Below are 26798 nucleotides of genomic sequence, written 5' to 3'. Positions count from 1 at the left end.
GAAGGAGTGAAGCCTCAGGATAGAGTGGCCAAAGATAGCTCTATGCCACTGATCCAAGCATAATGCAACTGAACGGAGTCTCATTGGGGATTGGAGGGTATCACAACTGTCACATGCAAACAGTTGCATCTTTGCAAAAAATGCAAAGATAAGTGAATAAAAAAACATTGCATGTACCCTAAACCGATATCACTAAAAGCATCAGCTTGCTGCACCAAAAAAATTTTTCACTAATTGATGAAAAAATTTTAAAAAGTTACTGGCCTCAGAAAATGGCGACAGTTGGATTTTTTGTGACTTGCTTGTCGTTGTCCTTGCGGGACCCAATGCGATCCCATTGAAATTCATTATCCGGTGATGTAGCACTGGCCTAAAATGATCTTTTGCTGTGTGACCCTGTGACCAAAGTTACTGTGTAGTCCTAGTGTAAGGGCTTATTCAGATGAGCTTATCATATTGACATGTGCTGTCCGAGTAAAAATTGGACCTATAGGGATTTTCAGATAACAGGTTTTTTTCGGTTGGAACCAATGTCCATGTAATAATCATCGCAGCATGCACTATTCTCTTCCATTCATGAGGTCCAAATATCTATACAAGTCTATGCAGTAAGAGAAAAGCCAGCACTCTGTTCTTAGAAAGCTACATGTTCATTGTAACTTTATTTCATACATGCTAAAACCACTGAACACAGGTCAACAAATACTGACGCGTTTCGGACGTAAACTTCCTTATTCAGCTAAGGCTTTTTTCTTCCTGGATTATACTGACCAGCTCTGCTCAAGTTGCCGAGCACCTTGGATGAAGCCATCACAGGTGGTGAGGTGTTGGTTGGTTTTCTTATTTTGGATATACAAGTCTACGGGTGCGAAAAAAATCGGATACCATACAGACAATCTGTATAGGACCCGATCTTTATGGATACATCATACATTGCTATTATTAATCTCGGAAACCGTATTTGATCATGAACATTGTAAAATCTTCGTGTGTCAATACAATGCCATATGAATGTAAAAAACGGATACTTGGGAGTACTCGATAAAAATCATCAGTTTTCCAAATGAAAAATATATTTGTCTGACCCCAGCCTTAAAGGGAGAGTAGGTGTTAAAAAAAAAAAGTTGAGATCGTAAAGAAAAGTTTTTTTTAAACTCTTTCTATGACTTTTAATAATAAACAAGCCAATTTTATGTTAGGAAATTATACGATACTTGTCATGAAAAAAACCCCTAATTATTATACAAACCTTGGGTACGCTCTGCAGTCCGCTTCACCTTTCACAACCTACTGATTTATTCTCTCCCTTTGAAGTTACACCTGAAAGAGACGTAGGAGGGACTGAAGGCTTCATGCATTGCTATAAAAGTTGTATTGTCACTCACAATGAACTGGTTAAAAAAAAGAAAAGAAAAGAAAGAAAAGCATTTGTCTCTCCTCAGTATGTATCCTGTCACATGATCATGGTAATAGGATCCCTAAGTCAGTCCCTGGAATCACTCCTTAGGTTTGGATCTGACTGCAGTTGCTGGGAAGCGTCTGTAGGGTTCCCCTTTGCCTTATCCTACAATATTGCTCGCGTAACCTCTCCAATCCGTAACAACAACCGAAAATAAAAGGCATCCCCAAAGCTGAGCCAGTCCCTCTCAGGATCTGAGCAAATGAGCAACCTGCTGTACATCTAGGGGAATCCTGGGCTGCCTGTCACTCTCCTCACAGATTCTGCTCCGCTCAGCAAGGGGAATGGATTTGTGGACACTTTCATTCAGGATCCTGCTATTGCCTTCAGTGCTGGTGTTCTGCGCTGATCTCTTTCATTCTGGTGAGTGCAGGAGGGTGGAGGGGATAAAGCTGACCAGCAGCCTCCACTTCTGTCATTGGTGCAGCAGGATTTGGGGGAGAAAGGAGGGAGGCAGCAATATGCTTTGGGATTGCAGGCGGAATATTGACAGCTTTTGGGAACAGGGGTAGCTTCGATTACTGTATGCGTTGAACGGACTGCTCTAACGCAATGTGAACCTAGCCTTATAGAGAATTCTTCTATTGAGGTGATAGTAAGATTGCTCCTTTTATTCCGCACTTATACAGCTCTGACAGGTGAATCTGGGGGCTCAGGTGTTGCTTACATTGGACCGTCGTCTTCTAGAACTCCCGTCTGTAAAATCAATGACTTTATTACCTATCAGATCCCTCTAATCAACGACATTCAGGCATCAGAATTGATCAGTTGAGTTGAAGGTTTGTAGTGAATCGTGCTCACCTTGGTAAATCGTATTTTAAATATTTGGTTCTATAGGTAAATTGATTAGCTGAGTTTGAGATTCAGCGTATTTGGCTGGTTTACCTTCAATACAGAAGAGAAATCATACAGTTTCACTAAACTCTACGTACCTTGATGATGACTGGCCAGGACATGAATTTTAGGGTAGGGTTAATTCTAAATTTTAAAGGAAAGGGGACAAATTCCTGATCTCTATATTTCCTAGAATTGAAACCAATTTTTTTCTAACATAATTCAAATATATGTACGCAATTAAACTATGGGGTTTGGCAGCTGCTGTAGAACGACAATCCTGTCAGTCACTGCAGACTACAGGGCAATGTGTCTGCTCCGCAGCTGTAGCGCCACAGGTTGTGTCCCCTGGTATTACTGATGTGTTCTCTTCAGGTACTATATAGACAGAGGAATTTATTTATTACTTTTATTAGGCGTCAGGTTTTTAGACTAAGGTTGTTTGGGAAAATGTATCTGTGTATTGTAAAAATACCTGGCTGTATGTTTTGCTGTTTGTTAGAGACGGTCATCTGAGGATTGCCATGGGTGACGGATGGTGGCTATCATGTGCAGACTATAGGTTCTGTGTCTGAATACTTGGTTTGCGCTTGACACGTTTGTCTCAGTATTTGCTTAGTGAAATCTGAACGCCGGCATTGTTAGCTCCTGTACACCAGTGCAAAGTAAGAATAATGACCCAGTTTACCGCGTGTGACAGGCAGTTTACAATACAGTTTAACAGATGAAAGCTCCACACAGCGTATCATCAAGTGAATTTTTTATAAGCGCCTTGGAGCACATGTATTACCATGTTCTCCTCTTTAAATATGCCAGGAAACCCAGTGCTTGTAACATAATCATTAATAAATTATGCCGTTTTATTCTGGGACACCTAACAACAAGGAGCGGCATTTTTTTGTGGTTAGCAAGGTGCAAGCAGGCCTGAAGGGCTCGCTTCTTGTACCTCCAACAGTTTTATATCATGCTCAGATCAACAAGACGAGGTACAACTAATAATAAAAGCTTTGCTCAAGAGACAGCATTCACTTAAGGTAGTGGTTGGCACTGGAGGATTAGAAACTCCAGGTGCTGGGTGTCGGGGGCTGCGAACAAGCCCCATCATGACCGGGCTACCTAGATACAGAGATGAAGGCCCATGCATCAGGAACGAGTGTTTCGTTAGAACTCCTGTTTGCCATTTATCGACTTGTATAAACATGTCTGACGAACCGTCAAAACACTCATTTGTCAGGTGATTGGATCATTCATGCTGGCATTAAAATCCATTTTTATTGGCAGCACAAAGTCCTGCGTAAGCAGATGCTTTGCTGATAGCGATGATGATCTTCTGTGTGAAGGGAACGATCATCTTGAGAAAAATTAGCAAAAAAAATTTTGGTCGGCCTGTCGATACAGGCTATTAAACGACTGTCGATTGGATGGTATGTAGTCGATCGGTGGTTGTTTAATGGCCAAAGTCGGCAGGTGTAAACGCACCTAAGGGCAGAAAACGGAGTATTTGCCCCAAGTGAAGTAATGCCTTGCTGCAAATCAGCGTTTTCACTCCCCCCAAATATTTCATGTTTCCACGATTTAGTGTAATATTTAGTCAGCATTATGTTGGAATTATTGGATTTCCATATGTACTGACGATTGATCCTTCCTTTGTTGTCCTTCCATTATCTGCACGCTTTCCGTCTGTAGCATAATGTCATTCAGGGTCGTAGAAGCTCACGTCAGATTTCCTCTGCACATGTGGAGGAGATCCCCCTGCTGTTAGACCGAGGGGGGGATAACGTATGTCGCAAATAAAAACTGGTTTTAATCCTGAAAGGGTAATAGACATGAGCTGCTTTTAGCACGGGATTATACTCATATTAACCTCTTCAGTACCAGTCGTTTCCCTGTAGGATTAAACACCTGTGAATTCTTAAATCAGGAACTTAAAGGTCTAAGCTACATGGATGTATTTTTTATTAGTCCAATTAAAAAGTATCCTGTGGTGAAAAATATGGAATACAATTAATCACTTGTCATTAGGTCTTATTCACACTGGGTAATGTTGCGTGGGTTCTTCTGTGCAGAATTATCATAGCAAAAATATGATCATTGGGTAATAAATATCTGAAGTAAGACGTTCTGTAACTAGAATGCACTGGTTTCTGAAACTAACAATCTAGAAACCCATTTATAATTTCACGTACACCATTGCATAGGTGTCTGTAAATACATTAACAGTCTACAAAGAATAGGGACTTTCCAAATGTTCCCAAAAATGTGAAGTGTTCATGATTTTTTTCTTCAGCCGAAGGAACAGAGCGGTCATAGTGTGCCTGGAGTACTCCATGTAGTCCTTTGCATGGCACCGAATTGTATTAAAGCATCTAATATAGCATGTTGTTACATTAGGGGACTGTCTGGGCTATAAGTTTGCCCTGGTATTTCAAAGCACACTGGCCTATGCTCTTCTCCCATACCCACTTCCTAAAATGTGACCCTGCTTGACATTGGGTGAAATACAAATGTAGTGCCAAACCAATATTACCAGTCATAATACCGCTATACAAAGGTAAACATACTCCAACACCATGACCATATAATACCACCACATAAAGATGTTTCTTTGCCTCCTCCCATTTCTAAAAATATTCTTCCTTTTGTGTCCCCCACAGTATTAGTGCCCCCTGTGTACCATAAACAGTAATAATGCCTCCCCTCTGCATCATTATAGTAGTAATGCTTCGCCTCCTTATAATAATGCCCCCCGGGCCGCTATACAATAATATACTCTCTATCTTAATGACATTGTGCACATATTACCTGTGATAGTGCTTTCATTTGATTCCTTAAAATAATAATAATAGGGCCCCATGTACCCCCTTAAATACAAATAGTGCTCTCCTGGGCGCCTCCATATAATGATAATAGTGCCCCTTCTTACCTGGTATCCTTATTAATATAAAACTAATCTAAATAATAGTGCCCCGGTCGGTCTCATTATAATAATAGTGACCACCTTGTGCCTCCTCATAGTGTCAAAATATAATAGCATCCTGATTGGCCTCCTTATTATAATTCTTCCCCCACAATGCTTGGCAAAAATGTAAAATATACCAATACTCAAGTAACCGCATTCCCAAACTGAGCAGTGACGCACTCGTTCTCTCTGCAGTCTCCGGACTACTCGTTAGGACTCGTTACTCTGCGAGTAGTAGGGGACTTGCAGGAGTCGGTACTCTGCGAGTTTCCAAGCGATTACTCGCACAGTAACGAGTCGAATGCAAATAAGGCTAAGTGCACACGTACCGGAACTCTTGCGGAAATTACCGCGAGAATTCCGGAATTCCATTCCGCGGGAAAATCAAATTTTAAATTCCCGCGATTTTCCCGCGGAAAAACTAGCATTTTGCAAGCGTAATTAGCTTGCAAAATGCTAGCGTTTTCCAAGCGATCTGTAGCATCGCTTGGAGAACTGATTGACAGGTTGGTCACACTCGTCAAACATAGTGTTTGACAAGTGTGACCAACTTTTAACTACTGAGGCTGCCTATGCGGCATCAGTAGTTAAAGATAAAATGTAAAAAAAAAATAAAAAATGGTGTTATTCTTACCCTCCGACGTCCCGCGCAGCCTTCCCGCCTCTCCACGCATCCGTTCCCAGTAATCCTTTGCGAAAATGCCCGCGATGACGTCCGTTCTCGCGGGATCGCGATGTCTCGCGGTAATTAGCGATGACGTCGCGCGAATGACCGCGAGACTTTGCGATCCCGCGAGAACGGACGCCATCGCGGGCATTTTCGCAAAGGACTACTGGGAACGGATGCGTGGAGAGGCGGGAAGGCTGCGCGGGACATCGGAGGGTGAGAATAACAATATTTTTTATTTTTAAATTCTATTTTTTACAGGGATATGGTACCCAAAGCCCGGAGGACAGTCTCCTCCTCTCCTCCGGACCGTGGGTACCATCCGCAATTGTTCTGCTTACTTTCCGCATGGTGTGCACAGCCACATGCGGGAAGTAAGCGGAACAAAAAAAATGGCAGCACAGGAATCGCTGCAATACTCGCATCCCCATTCACTAACATTGGACTCGCTAGACTCGCAACGAATAGCGAGTTTCCGAGTCGAACTCGTTAGAGTCTAGCGATTCCGAGTATTTCAGGATTCGCCCATCCCTAGTGCAGACGAGGCGGTGTAATGAAATATTATCAAACCGCCTGACATCCCCTGTATGGTGCTGGTCTCTCACAAGCCATAAGACAGAGGCAGCCTGCGTCCTGCCTTAGTAAGTGGCAGAGCATAGTAAAAATGTTACTGCTCGATGTGGCTCACGGCCGGACTAGCCTATCGGGCATTTGCCAAAACTGATAGATGGCCAGTCTGGCTCTCGTTACATTATATAATATAATTAACTGCTTGACCAATAGAGGTAGAGTTGGACCCCGTAGACCTCCGTTATTATAATAGAATTATGGCTGTGACTATGAACCATTAATCTCAGATTCCCCATATGTATACAGTTCAAAAAAGCATTTGCCGGTAAATCATAGTAGTGATTGATCTGTTTCTTCACTGACCAATTGAATGAATTTATGACAAATCTACATTCATTGTGACCCTGCATTTTTTTTCAGCCTGTGTATCATAAAATTATGTTTGTTGTAGCCATTTTGCAGTAATGTGATGTAATGCGAATGTCTGGGGAACGTTCCCATGTGCACTCATTGTGTCTGACCACTCCATCCAAATTCTGTCACTCTTTGACATTTGACAGCAGAACACTTGGGCAGCATAAAGAAATCATTATCCCCACCATAGAGAAAATGTGAGTCAGACTACAAAGACTTCTGCAGCCAAATGTTTTCATTTTGTTTCAACATGTGCAGCCATGTGATGTATGTATTCTACACATTCGTACAATGTTGGCGAGCCTGCTTCAGGTTTTTTTGGGGGAACAGCACAAATTGTAACATTATGAAATATGTCAAGAAGTAAGAACATTCCTGTGGTATGCCTTGTAAATGTGAAGCCTTTTATATGTTTTTTTCTGCTTTCAGGTCTACTGTTACACTTGTGAGGTATAGCAGTATAGCACATTGTCTAAATTTGCACTTAAATTAAGTAGTTATCCAATACTTGTAAAACTTGGCAGCATTCTTCCAAAATCACTGTCACACCAGTCCACATGCTGTGTGTGGTATGGCATATCCGCCTCATTCACTTCTGTGGATCTAAGGTGCTGTGCAAAACATTTTGGTTGGTGTGAAAAAAATGCTGCGAAGAATGCTTTATAAAATAGTATTAATTGTTCATTTATAGTAATTAACAAATTTGAAAGTGATTGAACAAAAAGAGAAATCTAAATAAAGTCATTTTTTTGTGTGACCACTCTTTGCCTTCAGAAGATCATCAATTCCTCTAGGTATACAGTATTTGCACAGTTTTGAACGGAATCATCAGGAAGTTTGTTCCAAGCATCGGTGAGAAGTTCCCAATGAGCTTCTGTCGATGTAGGTTTGCGCAAATCCGACTGACTCGATGATGCTGAAATCAGGGCTCTATGGGGGTTATATCAGAATAAAGTTGGAGGCAATCAGATGCCTCCCTGATTGTATTGCATGATGGCTAAGTATGAGTTTGTATTTCTCAGGATAGAGGACACCATTTATCCAGGCCAAATCCCCATCTCCATTTGCTGAAATGCAGCGCCAAACTTGCAAGGAACCTCCACCTGCTGCACTCTTGCATGCAGACTCTCATTATTATACCACCCATTAGCCCTTTGGAAACTTGCCTTCTAATGCAGCCAAATTTTGACTCATCAGTACAGGGCACCTGCTGCCATTTTACAGCACCTCGAGATTCTATGTTTTATCCATAGTTGAGTCACTTTGTCTTGTTTCCATGATTAAAGTATGTTTTTTAGGCTGAAATTCCATCATTAAGACCACTTCAACAAATTTCAACAAGCAGTAGCTGGGTATAGCTGGGTTCCACTATTCGCTGCCAGTCTGAACTGATGGCACTGCTGGACGTCTTCCGATGTATGTTGTTGTTAGTACTTTAAGTTTAATTCTTTGGGTAATGGGAAGCTAGTCAAGGGATTAGCAGAGGTGGATAAATCTGGCAACAGGTTTAAGGATAGATGGGAGAGTGTACAAGAGTGTTCGATGGAAGACCACAGAGGCAGATGTTGCAGTTGTCAAGGCCGGAGGTGATGAACGCATTTAGTAATATTTTTGTTGTTTCAGTTTGAGGAAAGTGCTGATTCGGGTTATATTTTTTTGAGTTAGAGACAGCAGGAGGTGTTAAGGGCTGGGACATGTGGTTTTGAAGGACAGAGTAAGTCAAAGGTTACACCCAGGCAACAAATTTATAAAACAGTGGAAAGTGTGGAGTCATGTGGAGGAAAGATGGTGAGTTCAGTTTTGTCCACATTGAGCTTTAGAATGCATCATAAGAAGAGGGAGGCTATACCTGACAGACATGCCTGATAGAGATGACATTTAGGCCAGGGAGGTTGAGTGTGATCATCACACAGGTGTTACTGGAAACTATGTAGCTTTGAGTTGTCTCAGGCTAAAGTTATAGATTGGGAAGAGTAGGGGTCCCAGAAAAAAGCTTTGAGGACACCAAGAAAGAGTGTGGGATGAGGAAGTAATGGGAGATGCTAAATGGTTTTCCAGAGGTATGAGGGTATACAGGAAGGGTAAGGAGTGAAAGACAGATTGCTAAAGGCAGAAGACAGGTGAGGTAAAGGAATACAAGTATTATCTATTGCCTTTAGCAGATAACAAGTTGATTGTGACTGGCAAGGGCTGTTTTAGTGGTGTGAAGAAAAAAAGCTGTTGATATAAAAATATAAAATGATTAAGATCAGTATGCATACGACGGACGAAATGCATAAACATAATAATTACCAGCTTCTCTGTATCATGCACTTTTTAATAAGGACAAAAAATAGATTAGAATTTTTTATGGTATCCACAGCTTTGTTTCCTCACATTACCATATAATCACATGAGTTAGTGACTTTGCTATTGGATCTCTATTGAATATGAAATGCAGAATCCATTTATTCGTTTACAAGCTCTGGTGGGTTTTGTCTCTCCTTGAATGGTGTGGTTTTAGTAGAGTTACATAGATGGAAGCCAAGATTGTAGTTGGTCAAAGTGTATTGGATGAGAGGCAGGAGAAGAGTTCAAGGTGGACAGGCTGTTCTAGGAGCTTTGAGGTGAATGTGAGTATTGATATAGGGCAATAGTTGGACATAGAGGTGTCTAATGGTTAGATGAAGACATAGGCTAGGGCTGTGATAAGCGCAGTAGTAAGGTTGGAGATGAGGAGGGATAGGATATGGTCAAACACAGAGGTGTGACTTTGAGAGGAGACTGGCTTTATAAATTAAGCAATTCGATAAACCAAAAAGCTCCATGTCACTAGTCTTTGTAGGTTATTTCCATGACCAGCAGCTTTATATCTAAGGTTCATGCTTGTATACCATTTATAAATCTGGATTTCCATAAGAATTTTCTTCTACAGCCCTCATACCTATGCCCTAACATGTCTAATTACTGTTTCTTAGAACTAGTGTTACAAAATGTCATGAAAAGAGCCTGATGGCAGGATAGAAATAAATCTTTCAAGAACTTAGTTTTCAGTTTTCATTACATTTTTGTATTTAATCTCTGAAACCACTTTACCCTAATCAGGTTTCAATACTTGGTGAATTGTGAACAGATAAACCAGTTTGTCTAGTTAGATGGGGTATGGATGAGTTGGGAGGGGGCGAGTTTCAATTCAACACAGTACAGAAAAGTATTGTTAAAATACTTTCCTTCTGGGCACACTAAAAAGATGTATCTGGCGTGTCATGTCTGTAACTAGCTGACCATAATGATTGATCCTGTTACAGTCTTCCTTCAGGCTGTAGGTCAAAGGGGCATGTAAAATGAGCAACTTAGATTAGATCAAAAGGCATTAAAGCACAAAACACCTCTTTCTCCAATTTATAAAGAATTATGTTTCACCTGTAAAGTAGTTGCTTGGACGGAGGAATGCATCATAAAGCTACTCAGCTCAGGTATATGGCCTATGATGACCTCAGATGACCTAAGCTAATAATATTTTCTTATGCATGGTACGGTATGCTATGTTAGGCTACTTTCACACATCAGTTTTTTGCCGTCAGGCAGGATCCGGCTATTTTTAGAAAAAACGGATCTGGCATAAATTTTGGAGAACTGTAGAAACGGATCCGTTTTTCTGCTGGATCCGTCTAGCAGATTATATCTGTTTCCTGGGGGCTGGCCAATTGGATCTGAGCATGCGCAGACTTAAAAAAACGGATCCGGTGGCTGGATCCGTCTTTTTCTGGATCCGGCACATTCCGGCGCCCATAGACTTTCATTGTGGCAAAAAGCCGGAAGCGTCGGATCCGGCGCTTCTGGCTTTTTCGCCAGAGACAAAAAACGTTACAGTAGCCGTTTTTTCCAGATGCCGGAATGAGACAAGTAGCCGGATCCGGCAAAAAACGGATGAAACGCAATGCCATCCGGCGCGATCTGGCGCTAATGCAAGTCAATGGGGAAAAACTGGATCCGGCATTGCATTTCGCTGGATCCGGTTTTACTAAAAAAAAGCCGGATCGCTCCTGACGGCGAAAAACTGATGTGTGATAGAGGCCTAAGACATTTGACAATATATTCTGCCATTTATTGTAAACTCAGAAAATGGTGAATGATTACTGCATTGCTACCTTGCACCAGAGATCCTTGAAAGTATACTGTTCTGACCTTCATAAACAAATCTATTGCTGTGTACATGACTAAAAGCAGAATTACATGTTATGAATAGGTTTACACGCGTATAATTTGGCTGCCAGTAAGATCAATATTTATATAAATAGTTGTGTGAAAAGAGACAATTGATTTAATGGAAATCTTATCCATCCTCCAACACATTTATCTGACCTTTAAATGCTTTGGCAGACCTTAAAATATTTTTCCTGCATCCAAATTATTGGTAAATCCTATGTAAATCACCAAAGCGGTTCTTTTGTTAAAATTTCTTTACATTATTTTTATAATCTCCCTTTCGCTATTTTCCTTGCATGGATGACATGGTAATGAAAGAAATTAATGGGGTTGTCTGGCCATAGGCTACAAGTCTGCAGTCAATCTATATGACTGCAGGCTTGTCAATCCTCACAACGCAAGTACTGCACGCTGTGAGAATTGCATGCGGACGGTCATGAGATCGCAAGTATGTGATTTGCAAACTTCCGGCCACATTTTGACTAGACTAGACGTTCTGGCCTCACACAATACACTTACAATGAGCAAGGTTGTGCTCACCAATCGCCACATGACCACATGTACTCAAATTGCATTATTGTCGTCACACTCGCTACTCAACACACTATGTGAGGATTCATAAGTCGGAACGCGCGATGTGAGGTTTCATAAGTCTGCAATCATATTGAGTGACTGCAGATTTTTACCCCAAGCTGGACAACCCTTTTAATCACAAGATTCATAATACAAAATTTTGAAATGCTTCTAACCTTAGAGGGGAATCTATCAGCAAAATCAAGCCCTCCACTCATCAGACCCAAGCTGCAAATACTGTAAAGTATGGGTATGCAGGTCTTTGAAAGCTATATCCATTGACACCTTCTATCTGTTGCTGCATTCCTGAGAAATCAGTGTTTTAATTCATATGCAACTGAGTTGTTAAATGCTCTTTGTGTGACCAATCACTTCCTAAGCCTCTGCCTCCAGAGGGTGTTTCCCTTTCACAGTACCTTTATCTTGATTTAAAGCTCACTATGTGAGGTCAAGTGCTAGGCAACGAAATCGGACAGTGAGCTATCAATCAATCTAAAGAGTATTGATGCTGGGCAGGGAAACCACCTTAGAAGCAGAGGCTGAAGAAGTGCTATGTCACGCCTAGAGCACTTAATGCATCTTTTGTATTTGATTTAAAGCGCTGCTTTCTCAGCAATGCAAAATAAGAATATATAAAGGTGTCACTGCATTTATCTTTCAAAGACCTGTATGTCCATATGTGGAAATACGGGGGGGGTCAGCGGGTGCCCTGGTCCACTAGCTGCAAACACATGGATCAGAGATCATCCCATCAAATGCCCACTCTCCTTTTAACATGGGCGTAATGCTACTCAGACAAAACAGGATGAGGGTAATACAGTGTGACAATGCTTTATTGAACCACAAAACAGTCAAATAACACAGAGAGAAGGTAACGACAAGCTTTGGAAGATGACAGTCCATTCTGGTACAAGTTCAGTTAGTCAGAGGGTCACAACCTGGCTTCCCGAACATCTCCATGGAGCAAGGCGACTGGTGGGTCTCAATCCTGGCTTTCACAAACGACAAATGTATCCATGAATTTGCGATGGTTAATGGAGCAGATCTGTTGGTGCCGTGGTCCCCTAAGCTTGCATCCTGTAGAATGACAAATCTATGTCCCTCGAGATGGAACCAAGATGTCTTAGCTGCTGTCCTATAGCAAGCCTCTGGTTCTTTTGATCTCTGAATCTCTTGGCTGTCTGCATGTATCTCCATCTCATGTTACTAAGGCATATAACCTATTTTTATAGTTAACACATGCTTTTATCAAGCATTCACAGGTAAAGGGGAAGAATGGTGATAACACCAACTCCCATTGTTTGATTATGTAATTTGTTTGCATAGTTTTTCCTCTTCTATTTTGCAAGTCAACAAACTGACTGGCCTGGACAATGTGTATTTAACATATCAGCAAACATCATTGTTCAATGACCCTGCATGAAAGAGTCAATATTTCAGACTCTTGACCAACAAGAAAGAAAAAAATAAATTCAAAAGTCCACATATAGATAACAGTCTATTCCTTTTGGCTTGCTTAAAATAGACATCTAATTAAGATAAAATGCTGTGTTGTCACACCTTGTATGTGGTTTAGGGGATGATTTTACTGACAGTTTCCTTTTGTAAAGGGAAGAAACTAACTAAGCATGTCTCCTCCGTGAAGGGTCCGGAACCGTCAGGGCTGTCACATATATTGTGAGGTAGAAAGCTTGAGACTCCAGACCGTACTCTGTGTTTGAAAAGGGGGCGTGGCTAAGTGGACAGAGCTGCAGCGCTCGAGTGACCAGACAGTTTGGGCGGGCACTTCGGTCGCATGGGATGCCTGTGAGGTAAAATCAACTGAAAGAGTGCAGAGCCTGGGATGGCAGAGCGCTTTGACAGGAGACCGTTGACTGAGCACCACTCAGACATTGCTGTCCCTGCCGACATCACTGCCCTCGCTGAGACCACTGACACAGCCCAAAACGCTGCTACAGCCACCCCCGCTGACAGTACTGACCGTGAGAGACAAGGTATGTGAACGCGACTTAGGCGTGTGTCGATTCGGCACAGCGAACCAGGCTGCCCATTGTAAACTGTGTTTGGGCAGTGCTGCAAATCTCCATAGCATTGGGACACTCCTTGCAGAGGATAAGGACATATCCCTCTTCATCACCTCATCTGCTGGACCCGCATCAGGATACCGAGCATTTGCCGCCATTGTCAGGACCACGGAAGGACACCACCAACGTCAAAAGGTACTACATCATTTACCTCAGGATTGTCATAGACCCCCACTGCGATGCAATGTAGGCAGCACCAGTCACAGACAGAAGTTCAACCGTGACTGGCGCCTGAGTGATAAGTTATATTTTATTGTATTGTCGGCTTTACTTGTCCCTGTTCCTTAAAGGGAATCTGTCACCTCATTTTTGACCATTAAGCTGCGGCCATAGCCATCAGGGCCTTATCTACAACATTCTATAATGCTGTAGGTAAGCCCCCGATATAACATGAAAGACAAGAAGAATGAGTTAGATTATACTCACCCGGGGGTCTGGTCCAGTCCGATGGGTGTTGCGGTCCCTTCCATCTTCTAGTGATGACGTCCTCCTCCTTGCTTCTGCTGCAGCTCCTGCGCAGGCGTACTTTATCTGCCCTGTTGAGGGCAGAGCAGAGTACTGCAGTGCGCAGGCGCCGGGAAAGGTCAGAGAGGTTTGGCGCCTGCACACTGCAGTACTTTACTCTGCCCTCAATAGGGCCAAAAATGAGGTGACAGATTCCCTTTGAGTTATCCCTATTAGCCTTTTGCTGTATTAAGGAATATTATCCCTTCGTTTTCTCCCTGCATGGAGTTTCTACTGTATAATAAACCCCTTTCATCCTTGGTTTGTGTGTAGGTAGGTGAGCCAACTGGGGGGGGTCCTGTTACTGCCGTGAACAGACTGAGACAGAGACTGAAGTGTGTCCAACAGGTCCTCTTTATTGGCCGTCCTCTCGACGACCGCAGCACCACACAGCAGCTGCACAACGAGCTCCGCACACAGGCCCGGGTTTGTTTCCCTTCTGTCTTCCGGAATGACGTCCCTCATGGCTCTTTCACTGTGGCTGCCCTAGGCCTACCACCACAACGCTTCAACCGTCCGAGTCTGTCCGTCTGTGGTACCTTCTGGGCTCTCTCTGTCCTGCAGCTCTCCTGTCAGGGCCATCCCCTCACCGTCTCCCTCACCAGTCCTTCCTGGAGCTTCTTCTTGTCCTGCCTCTCCCTCCAGTCTTCTTCACTCCTGAGCTCCCCTCCCTGGACTACCCCCCCGGCATTCTCTTCTTTCTCTTATATATCCCCTCCCTGGGAATTTCTCTCTAGAACTCCTGCAACCGCCATGACTTTGCGGTTTTGTAGCTATAAGCTGATGTTAAGCCTGGTTCTCACTGCTCCCTGCTCCCATCTTGTGGCCAAACTGCAGTACTACACCTTCCTCTATTTCTGCTGTGCTTGGCCTCTCCTTAGTGGCAAAAACCCTGTACTACAACATCCTCCTCCGTCTCGCTGTCTCCCACCTTCATATACAGCAGTCCATGTCCAGCATATTGCACATTAACCCTTCCTGCTGCAGACAGGTCAGGGTGTCAGCCCACTTCCCCTACATGTGCACAGTCCGTTACTGCATCCTACGTGCCTGCAATCTCTTAACACTTTTAATATTAGAAAAAAATTCCCAAACTCTTCATTGGAATCCTGAAGTTAAACTGATCAATGTTCCAAAAGGAATTGTCTTATATGGGCTTTCAGCATTTAGATGTATCTGAACTTTATTACAGATTCATTTATTTAGATCATTGAAGAAAACTTGTTTTGATCTTTTTACAAGATGAAATATTCATTGAAGTTAACCTTACTTTTTGGGGGTCATAAAATGGGGGATCTCTTTGCATTGAGTATGGAAATGCACAGCTCATTACCCAGTCAAATCCTGGTGAGTTTCAGTTTTTTGCTTTTTCCACTTCTTTAAAGAGCTGTAATATTTTTATTTTTCCATTGGCATAGCCATTTGAGTTCTTGTTTTCTGTGAGACAAATTGTAGTTTTGAAAAGCAACATTAATTTTACAATATAATGTACCAACTTTGCCTCTGTTTTTTGGATTTTGTTTTTATATGATGGCCATTGCCAAGTAAAAATGAGCTGACAATATGATTTTCATGGTCAAGAAAATTATGGCAAAACCAAACTTATAAGGTTATGTGTCACTCAGGGTGTTAGTCTCAGTGATATGAACCTAAGTAAATGCTCCAACATAGTTTAAGTGCTGAGAGGGGTAAATTGTCCATATTAAGAGCTGGGTTTTTGTGAACTGTTGAAGAGTGGGTGGGAGGCTGTTCACCATATCTCCACCCCAGGGTGTGAACCAGAAGCTAAATGTGGATCCTTTGGATTCATTCAGTGTTCTGTGTGTCTCAAGCTGAAAGGTCCAGAGCTGTGATCATGCTAAAGAGAACTGGCCTTGCTTTTGTTCCTCTGAGCAGGCGAATCCCCGCAGCTACACAGACTGTACTGTATGTTGTTTTTGTTTTTCCTGTTATGCCAGAAGGACCGTGTTTGTTTACCTAATTTTGAACTGGTTTATGCAGTGTGGCTTCAATAAACCAGTTGAAAACTTAAATGAAAAGTGTTCCTGTGACTTCTTTTTAAGCAGCCGAGTGAGTAGATCTTCCACGGTATAGATAGATATGTAGCTTTCATTGCTACAATTTTGTTGTTTGTACAATATTTTAATTGATCTTTGTTGCATTTGTTTTGGGGAAGTTGGGGCGACCAAAAAACAAAAATTTTGTCAGTTCAACTTTTTGTTTCAGCATTTAACTGTCATGCCTCAGGATTTAATTTGGCAATCTTGTGGTTGTCTGCTGGAGTTTCTATGTGCTGAGCCATAGGAGATCCTGTCGCTGTCTAGGTGCTGATTACCCTTGGTATTTCTTCCACCCCTTTCTTGGAGTAGGTGTTTTCTGCAGGACCTTCTATTTAAACCTCACTGCTTCCTCTGATCCTTGCTGGTGATAGCTTTGGTAAATTCAAAAAAGTTATTTTTTCTCATTAATTTACACTCTGCACCCCATCTTGACTGAAAAAAAAGAAATGTAGAAATTTTTGCAATTTTTTTAAAAAAAGAAAAACTGAAATATCACATGGTCATAAGTATTCAGGCCCTTTACTCAGACACTCATATTTAAGTCACCTTAAAAGACCTCAGACTTGACCGAAGTTTCACCTTCCAGCAAAGCAATGACCCTAAGCACACAGCTAAAATAACAAATGAGTGGCTTCAGAACATCTTCGTGACCATTATAGACCGGTTCAGCCAGAGCCCTGACCTAAACCCAATTGAGCATGTCTGGAAAGTCACGAAAATGTCCACCGATGTTCACCTTCCAACCTGATGGAACTGGAGAGGATTTGCAAGGAAGAATGGCCGAGAATCCCCAAATCCAGGTGTGAAAAACTTGTTGCATAATTCCCAAGAAGACCCATGGCTGTACTAGCTCAAAAAGGTGCTTCTACTTAATACTGAGCAAAGGGTCTGAATCCATATGACCATGTGATATTTCAGCTTTTCTTTTTAAATAAATTTGCAAAAATTTATACATTTCTGTTTTTTTTCAGTCATGATCAGGTTCAGAGTGTACATTAATGAGAAAAAATGAACTTTTTTGAATTTACCAAATGGCTGCAGTGAAACAAAGAATGAAAAATTTAAAGGGGTCTGAATGCTTTCCTCACCCACTGTATTTTGTGACAGTTACTTGATGTTAACTCTAGACGTTATCTGCCTGGTTCTGGTTGTGTGTGTATTTCTTTATCCCTTTCCATTTGGTTGATCGCTTCTATTGTTCCCTTGCTCAACACTTTGTTTCATGAGCGTTTTTGTGTGATGGCAGTTTCTTTTCATTCCCCTGTCTGTCTGGTTTGTGCTATCCATTTCACGTCTGTCCCATACTTCCTTGGGTGGGGAGAGAATAGTTCAGTGTGCATTCAGGAGCATAGTAAGGTTGGAGACCCAGGCCTCTTTACCTTCAAGAGTACCCCATGACAGGCATAGGTAAGGTCAGAGCTCCAGGGTGTTTGAGGCCCCTCTCCATTACTTCAGACTGGCACATAGTGACATTAACGTAAGGAGAAGCCATCCCACGCTCTAATTGTATTTTATGCTATTCTAAACCAGTTTTTATAGGTTGTGGATTGCTGAGGAAGTCAATCATTAAAGGGGGTGTAAAGATAGAGAAGATGTATGAACATACTCTCTAAAGACTCCGGAATATATATTTAATGTGACCCATTTTATGTGTTTCCATCCTCATGTAAGCTGCAGTTATCCTGTGTACAGGGGTGGACAGGGTTAACTGTAAGGCCAACCTATGGTTTGTAGAGGAGTAAGTAGGCAAATTGAGCTTAGTTCCTGCTTATTTATCAGTTAGCCTAATTCACCTACAAAGAAAGGAAGACCACTCAGTATTGTCAGAGGTATTGGGTGTGTGCAGAGTAGAGCAGACTCATAGGAAGGTAATAAGATCCTTCATTATCAAGCAACAAAAACAGCAGTTTCTCCTCATAGAAGGCAAGTTGGGGTATCTACAGGAAAAGACTTTTAAGCATGGACCATAGTGTAAGCCAGACCTGGAGGTCTTTGTGAAGGACGACGAGTGCAGTCAGGCTGGGACAAATCCATAAGGTACTTGTCACGGGCATACCGCAACAGAGTGGAGTCAGGTGATCTCAGCATCTGGTGACAATTACACCTGTGGTAGTTAGACCGGCTTCATCATCCTATTAGCAGGTCTAGCTTTCTTTGCTCTGGTGCTGTAAGGGTTAAACTGCTTAATTGGACTCCTGGATTCCTGTGTTTTGGGTTGATTCGGCTATTCTGAGTTCATTACTCTCAGCAGGTATAACAACTCTCCTCCTTGCTTCTAACCTTGTCAGTGATAGTTTCCACTTCCTGGTTTGGTGTTGAAGGAGAGTTCAGTGTTTGGAGTAGGTAGTTGGAAAGTTTTTTAGGAGATTGCTGCGTGGAGTTGGTTTGCATGTTTATCCTTATGCTCTCACATTTGGGTTCTTTCCTTCGATTCCTCTTGTGTTTCTCACTCTGTTATTTTGTGAGTGTATTTGCATGATTGTAGTTTTCTTGTATCCCTGTCTGTATGGTTAGTGTTTGCCTATACACTTCGGCCTCATACCTCCTTGGGTGGGGGAGGGAGCAAAAAAGTGTAAGTTTTGAACATAGCAAGGTACGAGACCCCGGCATCTTTACCATCCTGGGTAATCTGGGATACAGGCATAGCCTGGGGTGCCCCTGGATTGAGGGATTTGGTAGGTGCCCATGGTCCCTTGCTACTATATGACTGTATTGAAGCTGGAAGAGCTCCCTATTGTAGCCACAGAGTGTAGTACAGAGGTCAGAGCAAAACACATTGACCCGTGTGGCCCTGTACTGAGTAGATGGAGGTCCTCAACTTAACTTGTTGTTCTGCAGTAATGTTCCTCACAAGTTATGTGCCGCCGTCTGCAACCAAAATGTTTGTGCCTCTGTCACATAATGCAAAATTAAGATTTCAAGTGTTTTACCTACTACCTATTTTACATAATTTCAAGACCAAGTTCAATGCAAAAGTTCACACAAGTGCACACATCCAGGGACACCTGTATAGGATGTTTAGGGACACAACTATGAAGAGAAGATCTTCTGATGCTGACTTTTGTGAGCAGTCCCGCATACAGCAGACGTGGAACTGTGTATATTGGTGTGGTGGAGAGGATAAATATTGTAAACTGGAGATAGGATAATACTGCCATGTAAATGGGTACTTGAAGCTGAGTACTATATTGTGGTAAGCATGTCTGATGCAAGAATGCAGAAAGGGGTTAAAGTGTGAACCACTGGATCTAAGTATACTGCCTGCAAGTGAGGGGGCACAAGGATGTGGTGTGCTTTCCGTGGGGTAGGTTTGACTCTCATTATATCGGGACTGTGGGGCTCTTGGTATTACTATAGTGTAAGTGGGAGGTTCCCGCTCAATGTGACTCGTTGCCATCTATCAAACCTGAATGTTGCTCTCAAGATAAGAAAGCATTGGCGCACTGCTATAGGTGAAATACAAAATTTAGGAGGCAGACACATAATTTCCTAGGTATCCTTCAAATAAAAGGGCAGTTCTAAATATATCAATTTTTTTAGTCTACTGACAAGTAAAAAATCTGAGATGACAGACATGTGAAGGAGAGTAATACTAGGTAACCTCATTCACTCCCAAATATTTGTTTTTTTAAGGGGCAAAAAGCATGTCTGTCACACAGTGATTTATTTAAGATTTCATGCAATTTGTATTCAATTTCATAAAACAGATTGACAATGATGTATCCTTTAGGGGCTATATTTTCAGGCACAGATTGTCATTTTTATTAATAGGATTTAGTATGATTATCAGGAAATACACATTATAAAGCTGGGATGGATGTTGTGCTTGGTTGTGCACAGAAGTGAATCTGAGTATGAAGTTATTTGTGAATGCATCATGAAACTTCCAATTGTACAACTTTATTTGGTGTCTAGATACAGTCTAAAGAGTCTACAGAACACAGCTGAGAGGATCCCATTATACTCTCTTTTCTTGCACTGGTCATACAGAATTTGGGCTGAGATTGGTAGACTATTGGCAGACGTACTTACAGATGGCATGGTACAGTCTGATGGGCGTCTTTGATCTTGTTCTGGTGCCTTCTCTCTTATGATTGCCGTCCTCCTTCCCACAGTGTCCCTCATTGTGTTCCTGCACAAGCACACTTCTCCCTGCCCTTCTGAGAGCAGAGCAAAGTACTGCAATGCGCATGTGCTGGGAAAGACCAAAGAGCGCCGATGACCCGTAAGTAAACCTGGTGCATGCACACTACAATACATTGCTGTGCCCTTGGCAGGATATAGAAAAGTGCACCTGCGCAGGAGCGCAATGGGGGTCATTGTGTGGATGACGTAGGATGTGTCATCCAACACAAAACGGAAGGAGGATGACGATTAGAAGAAGAGAGGAAGCAATTGTTCAAGACCAGAGACACCCATGTACCGGACGGCACCATATGTGAGAATAATAAAAGTTCTCTTTTGTGCCTTGCATAGGTAATAGGGGACATACAGACAACATACTAGTATTCTGTAAAAGAGGGCTTAAAGATGCTGGCCCTACTTTATATGGGGAAAACCTGGTGACAAGTTCCCTTTAATGTGACACCAAATTTACTCAGAGGCTTTTTTTTCTATATGGCCTGCCTCACCGGGTGCTGTATTATGAAAATTTTCCCTTCTGAGAACATTGGTTTGAGTAGAGATAATCTCTATGATATGATGCCATGTAGAGGCACCATGGAACTACACATGTAGTAGACCACTACAGTGTAAATAGGTTGTGGTGTATTTTTATATGTTCTAATTTGGACTGAAGCCTTTATTGGTTAATTATATTTAGTCATTTGTTCCTGTGAAATTTCCAGACGGTGTCAGGATGACTTGATCTCAGATTATTTCGCCGTCTCTGTAATTCGGTCCAACTTTAATAAGACGATGGTTAGATCAGAATCTTTACATAGACCAATTATATGCCAGGCTGTAAGTTTATTCAGATATAACATTTTAATGAGTATTTCCTAGCCTCATTATTTTCTGGGAAACTGGTGTTTCTAAAAATATGTGTCTAAAAATAGTTCATTGCCGCTGTTCTTCCTCAGAAGTCTTTTTTTTTTGTGCTATTTAATGTTCGTCATTTCTCTGTTATTTTTATGCCAGCTAGAAAGAGTCATTATACGTGAACCTTGTCACTTTACGTAATATTGCATATAGCCCACCGGAGAACGGAGATAGACTAGAAATAACAGACTTGACGCATCTAGAGGACATTAACACTGATTCTATCTGAAGATTTTTGTCTCTGGGGTCTACTGTGGATTTGAAGATTAGAAATGATTGTCTTGTAAAAATGTGTGCTGCCACGTTGTTCGTATTACTTTCTAAACACACAGTGGCTGATTTAAGCTAAATCCATCAGGATTTTGTATTAACTTGTGGCAAAAAAACCTGTTTCATGCCTTCCATAACACTTATTATGTGTTTAAGATGTTTTCTGACACACTTAACAAGGGAGAGTGATCTATCAAAAGATAGGCATGCCTAAATTGCTATGCCATGCACCAAAACTTGGCATACATCTTTGAGACAAAAGAAGACAACTAAGGGTAAGTTCTCACAATGTTTTTTTTTTTTATTTTAGGCAAGTTTGGAGCGGGTCCGTTCTGAAACTCGTCTGAACATATTTATGTCTACGTAAACGACTTGCTCTTCATAAGTTTAGCGTCTTTTAGCAGCTTCAGATTTACAAAGACACCAAGTGGCTAAAAGAAGCGATCAGATCATTCTTTAGGTGTTTTCAGCTATAAAGAAACTCTGTACTTTTCAATACAATTCTATAGGAAGAATCAGGAGATGCTTGGGCATCTTTTGTTTTCTTCTGGCGCTTATCAATGTTTTTGCTTAAAAAAAATTAACAGTTTCTATATTGTTGAACAGCGTAAGGCCGTGGTCACAAAGCCGTCAATTCTCTCATGCGAAAGAATCGGGCCGATTATGCTAAGGACACATGGCTCAAACTCTGTCATAGTTTAATCTGACTGTCATGTGAGTGTGGTCCAATTCTCTCACATGAGATAATGGTGCAGAGAAGACGGAGAACTTAATTTCTCCATTGTCTCTTTATGCGGATGTCGGACTGTACTGGGATGACATCAGAGTTCAGTTTGATGTTTTACATGCACCCATAGACTTGAAAGGGTGCACGTGATTCGATTCTTAAATGCACTCGCAGCATGCTGCAATTGTTTTCTTATGCTGAATCGGCATGAGAAAAGTATCACTGATTTACATTGCCCCATTGGGCAGGATACCAGTATTAGTATACCATTGGGCCGCGTACTAGCTGATAAAAGATCAGATACTTGGCCGTGTTATACAGTAGTGTGAGCAAGCCCTAAGAGAAACACCTGGAAAATGCTAATACAGAAGACACTGGAAAAACTGGAAAAAATAACGCCGGTGGTCAAAAAACACCAGGAAACATCTAAAAAATGCTAGCAAAGACAATTCAGGCTTGCAAATCCACATTAAACAGGAGAGTTTCCTGAAGCATCTTCCTCTTAAAACAGTTGATTTTGGTTGTCTAGCCTAGTCAGACCAAATGTATCAAACAGCATGGAAGACATTTCCAAACTTGTACCAGATGTATCACTGTTGAAATTCTAGTTTCAGCTCCACTGTCTATTTTGAAAACTTGAGTATTTCACACATGGTGGACTTGTGGGAAAAAATACTGTGACTTTCTATTCTTCTAAATAAGGCTTGCAGAAATTCATGTGCATGCTGAAAAAACATGCCCATGTAGTGTAGATGTACATATATTACTGATTTGCAGTCACAGAAATTTCTTCGTATATCTGGTGTATGAATTTACCGTTACTAGTTATTGCAGAATTAGAATACTTTATTTGTCCTGATCTTGTTATATAGTGACAGGACAAGTGGTCAAAAAGCGGTGTTATATTTCCCCAAGATTCCTCTCATATGCATACTAGTCACCAAGAAGTATATATCTCATCCAGAAAACACTGGGTGAATTATAGCAAATATAGAAATGATGAATATCCCTAACTAAACATAGTTTGCTAAGGGCTTTGGTAATTCCTGTTTTCTGGACTGGATTTTTAGGGAATGTTAGGCAGGTTGCAGGACCTGTCATTCCGTCCTGACCTGGTTTTCTTTGTAGCCGTAATTCAGTCTACATTTTTGGCTCATTAATTAATAAGTTTTGAAAGATGTGCATATTATTTGAAGGAAAATTATCTGCAAAGGCAGAATGTTCTAGAGACTCTTAGTGTATATGCATACAATGTTTTTTTTTCAGGAGGCTAAAGACGCTAGATCTTTAAATAGAAAGACACTTCACGAAATGCCTGCATTTTTTTTTGGTTGATTCTTGAGCGTTCCTTTTTGTCATTTTTGAACACCTGCAGTTTTTAGCGTTTTTCTTGCATTTGTAGACATCTTTGAAAATAGCAGTTTCCAAACATCACACGATCAGCGATATCCAGCGGGGGGAGGCGGTCGGAGGTAAGTGTCACATGTATCAATATCGCTAAAAGGCCCTTAAGACACAGCCAAAAAAGTTCAATGTAGTCCTGAAATGCCACAATTTTTAGACAACAGATAGGTGAGTCATGTGACGGAGATACTAGACTTTAAATTTAAATTATCTGGCCGTTATTTTTTTTTTAAACAGAAAAATAGTGTCGCTAACTAGCCAAAGACATAGAGAAAACAGTTCAATATAGGCCTCAAATGCCACAATTTGTAGCCCACAGATAGATGAGGCATGTGACAGAGATACCACTCTTTCAAATATCTGGCCAGTATTTTTTTTGGGGGGGCAGTAAAACTGTGTCAATAAATAGGCTAAGACACAACAAAAACAATTCTATGGAGGACTGAAATGGCACAATTTTTACAGCAATGATATGCGATCCGTGTGGCAGACAAAACCCCGTGGAAAATATTTTCCCTGTAGCTAAATATTTATTGGGCAGCAAAATAGTGTCAAGAAATTGTATAAGACACTCCAAAAATTTTTTGCAGTACCACAAAAATTGCAACATTTTCTGCACACTCAGATGTGATCGCTGGGACAGACAAACCCATTTAAAATAGCTGGATTTTCACGCTGTACTATGAAAAGGATCCAGCTGTATTCTGTAGTGTCAACAAGCAAATCAAGAAAAAAAATGTGTGCTCTGGATTGCTTTTGATTAAAATAATCAGGATTAAGATGCAAAAGAAATATTCCTGGCCACTGGGGCTATGTATATACGATCAATTTATGTAATTGGCAGCTGCAGACAGTAATGGAATGGACCCTCTTGATGTATGCAATGAAGCATGCCACATACAATGCCTGCCTGACTAGCACTGATCTCTATATATATCCACATACAGTGCATGCATGCCTTGCACTGATATGTATATACCAACATACACTTCCTGCCTACCTAGCACTGCAGTCTATATACCCCATAATTAGTCCTTAGAAGGACTGTTGATTTAGCTGGATTTGTGTATTCAGTTATGGTATATCCACAATAACTGATACCCCATTTATTTTGTCCCTATCACTGCAGCAACTCTCCCTACACTGGTGATTCAGGGATAAGCAGGGCGGCACCAGGTCTGGTATAGACCCGATGATGCTGTGCGGCCAGACAGTCACTGTAATGCCACAACCAACATGGCTGCGGCATTGCAATGTGTGGCGGACAATTCCTGTATGTTGATTGGTGCTCTAAAGTGCGCTGTTATGATTGAGTCACCGAGGAGGAAAGCAAGACCAAGCTAAGCCACAGAAAACCAGAGAGGTTGGTAACTAAGCGGATTGCAGACCCCTGATCCTATCCACACAACTAGCAGTAGCCGTGGAGCGTACCTATGATGATTCTAGACGCCTCGACACAGCCGGAGAACTAAATAAGCCTAAAGCAAGAAAGGGGAAATCTAAACAGCCCCAGAGCAGACGCCAAAGGAATAGATAGCCCCCAAACATATATTGTCGGTGAGACAAGATGAAAACACAAACGCAGGTAAGAAAATGGGCTGAGCAAACGATGGGGCCCAAACTAAATAGACAGGACAGGAAAGGAAAGACACTGTCTGCAATCACGCAAAAAACCCTGCCAAAAATGCCCAACACGTCTGATAGAAAAAATACTGAAGTCACTAGGCTTCTCCCACTATATCAGTACTCTGGTATATTCTGAAAACAGCAAAGAGATTCCAATCTAATAAGGGACAAAAACAAACTGGCACAAACAGTAACATAATGATGGAAATTCAGCACAGCCCCAGCCAGGGCTGGCTAACCACACAGAACTGAAATAGACAAAGCAAAATCAAATGTGAACAATAGCAAAAGAACACTTAGCTTTAGCATGCAGGGACTGATCTGGAAACTAAGACCTCAGGAGGCAGGGAAAAATCACAAGCAGGGATAGAGAGAGTCAGCTGTCTTAAATCCAGTCAGAATCTCCCAATGTCCAATCGTCCTCCTCATTATCAGGTGGCAAGCCTCTGTTAATCAGCTCCATTATCTCCTGTAACCACCAGAGGCAGCCCAGAAAGAGAACTCGCGACCCCTCTGTCAATACAACCATCTCCACTACCTTCACCAGCAACCAGAGGTAGGCCAGAAAGTGAATTCACAACAGTGCGCCAAACATGCAGGGCAGGGACCCAAACTCCCACCGAATAATCCCGGAAATGCTAAGCGCTCACCGAGCACCTCAAGTACAGCTATGCACCGGCGAGTACCAACCATTACCGAGTATGCTCACTCATTACTTGGTTTTACACATACATGTGTTTGTGTGGTCATTCTTTTAAGCATTTCTGGGCACTTGGTCAGGTGGGTTTCTCAGAGGACCTGTCTGAAAATGTTGAATGCACATACCTTTATTGCGGACTTTGAGTCTCCAATTTCTCCTATTGGTATGAGATGGTTGGAAGTGAGCCATCTGTATACTCAGAGAAACTATTATGTCTAGTTCATTTGTAATTTGAAGAATAGGAGCAGCTATGTTTGAGCTGTAATTCTGGGTCACTAACTGCATTGATCCAATTTTTTACTACTTCTAGACAGCTAATCTCCCAAAATGTGAATGAATTGATTTTCGCTGTTTAAAGGGAACCTGTCACCCCCCCCCGGGGCGTTTTTAACTAAAAAAGCCACCTTCAGCAGCACTAAGGCTGCATTCTGTGAAGGTGGATCTTCTGTTTCTAACCCCCAGTAACGCCAAAATATTAAATTTTATAAATAAGTCCTAATACCTGTAATGAGTCCCATAGGTATTGAGTCTCCCCCTGAAGCAGCCGCCTCCCCGCCATCAATCATTTCTCTGCAGCATCTGTGCCCCGCCTCCCATCTCCATCCATCATGCCCCTGTGCTGCCATCTGGGCCCCGCCTCCCATAGCCATCAATCATTCCCCTGTGCTGCCGTCTGGGCCCCGCCTCCCATAGCCATCCATCATGCCCCTGTGCTGCTG

General features: G+C 41.8%; 1 protein-coding gene across 1 annotated transcript in view; it reads left to right on the top strand.

Moving 5' to 3' along the window:
• Window positions 1–1499: 1499 nt before the first annotated feature.
• Window positions 1500–26798, top strand: part of KREMEN1 (kringle containing transmembrane protein 1) — a 254774-nt gene continuing 229475 nt past the window's right edge. Inside the window, exon 1 of the mRNA XM_073558918.1 lies at window positions 1500–1822. Coding sequence (XP_073415019.1) covers window positions 1744–1822 — 79 coding nt within the window. The 5' untranslated portion in view covers window positions 1500–1743. The remainder of the gene's footprint in view (window positions 1823–26798) is intronic.

This window comes from Dendrobates tinctorius, unplaced genomic scaffold (genome assembly GCF_039654945.1).
Source record: "Dendrobates tinctorius isolate UK_male_01 unplaced genomic scaffold, ASM3965494v1 ptg000003l, whole genome shotgun sequence".
NCBI lineage: Eukaryota > Metazoa > Chordata > Amphibia > Anura > Dendrobatidae > Dendrobates > Dendrobates tinctorius.
The sequence above is the reverse complement of the archived record's forward strand: the minus strand, read 5'-3'. Positions and strand labels throughout refer to the sequence as shown.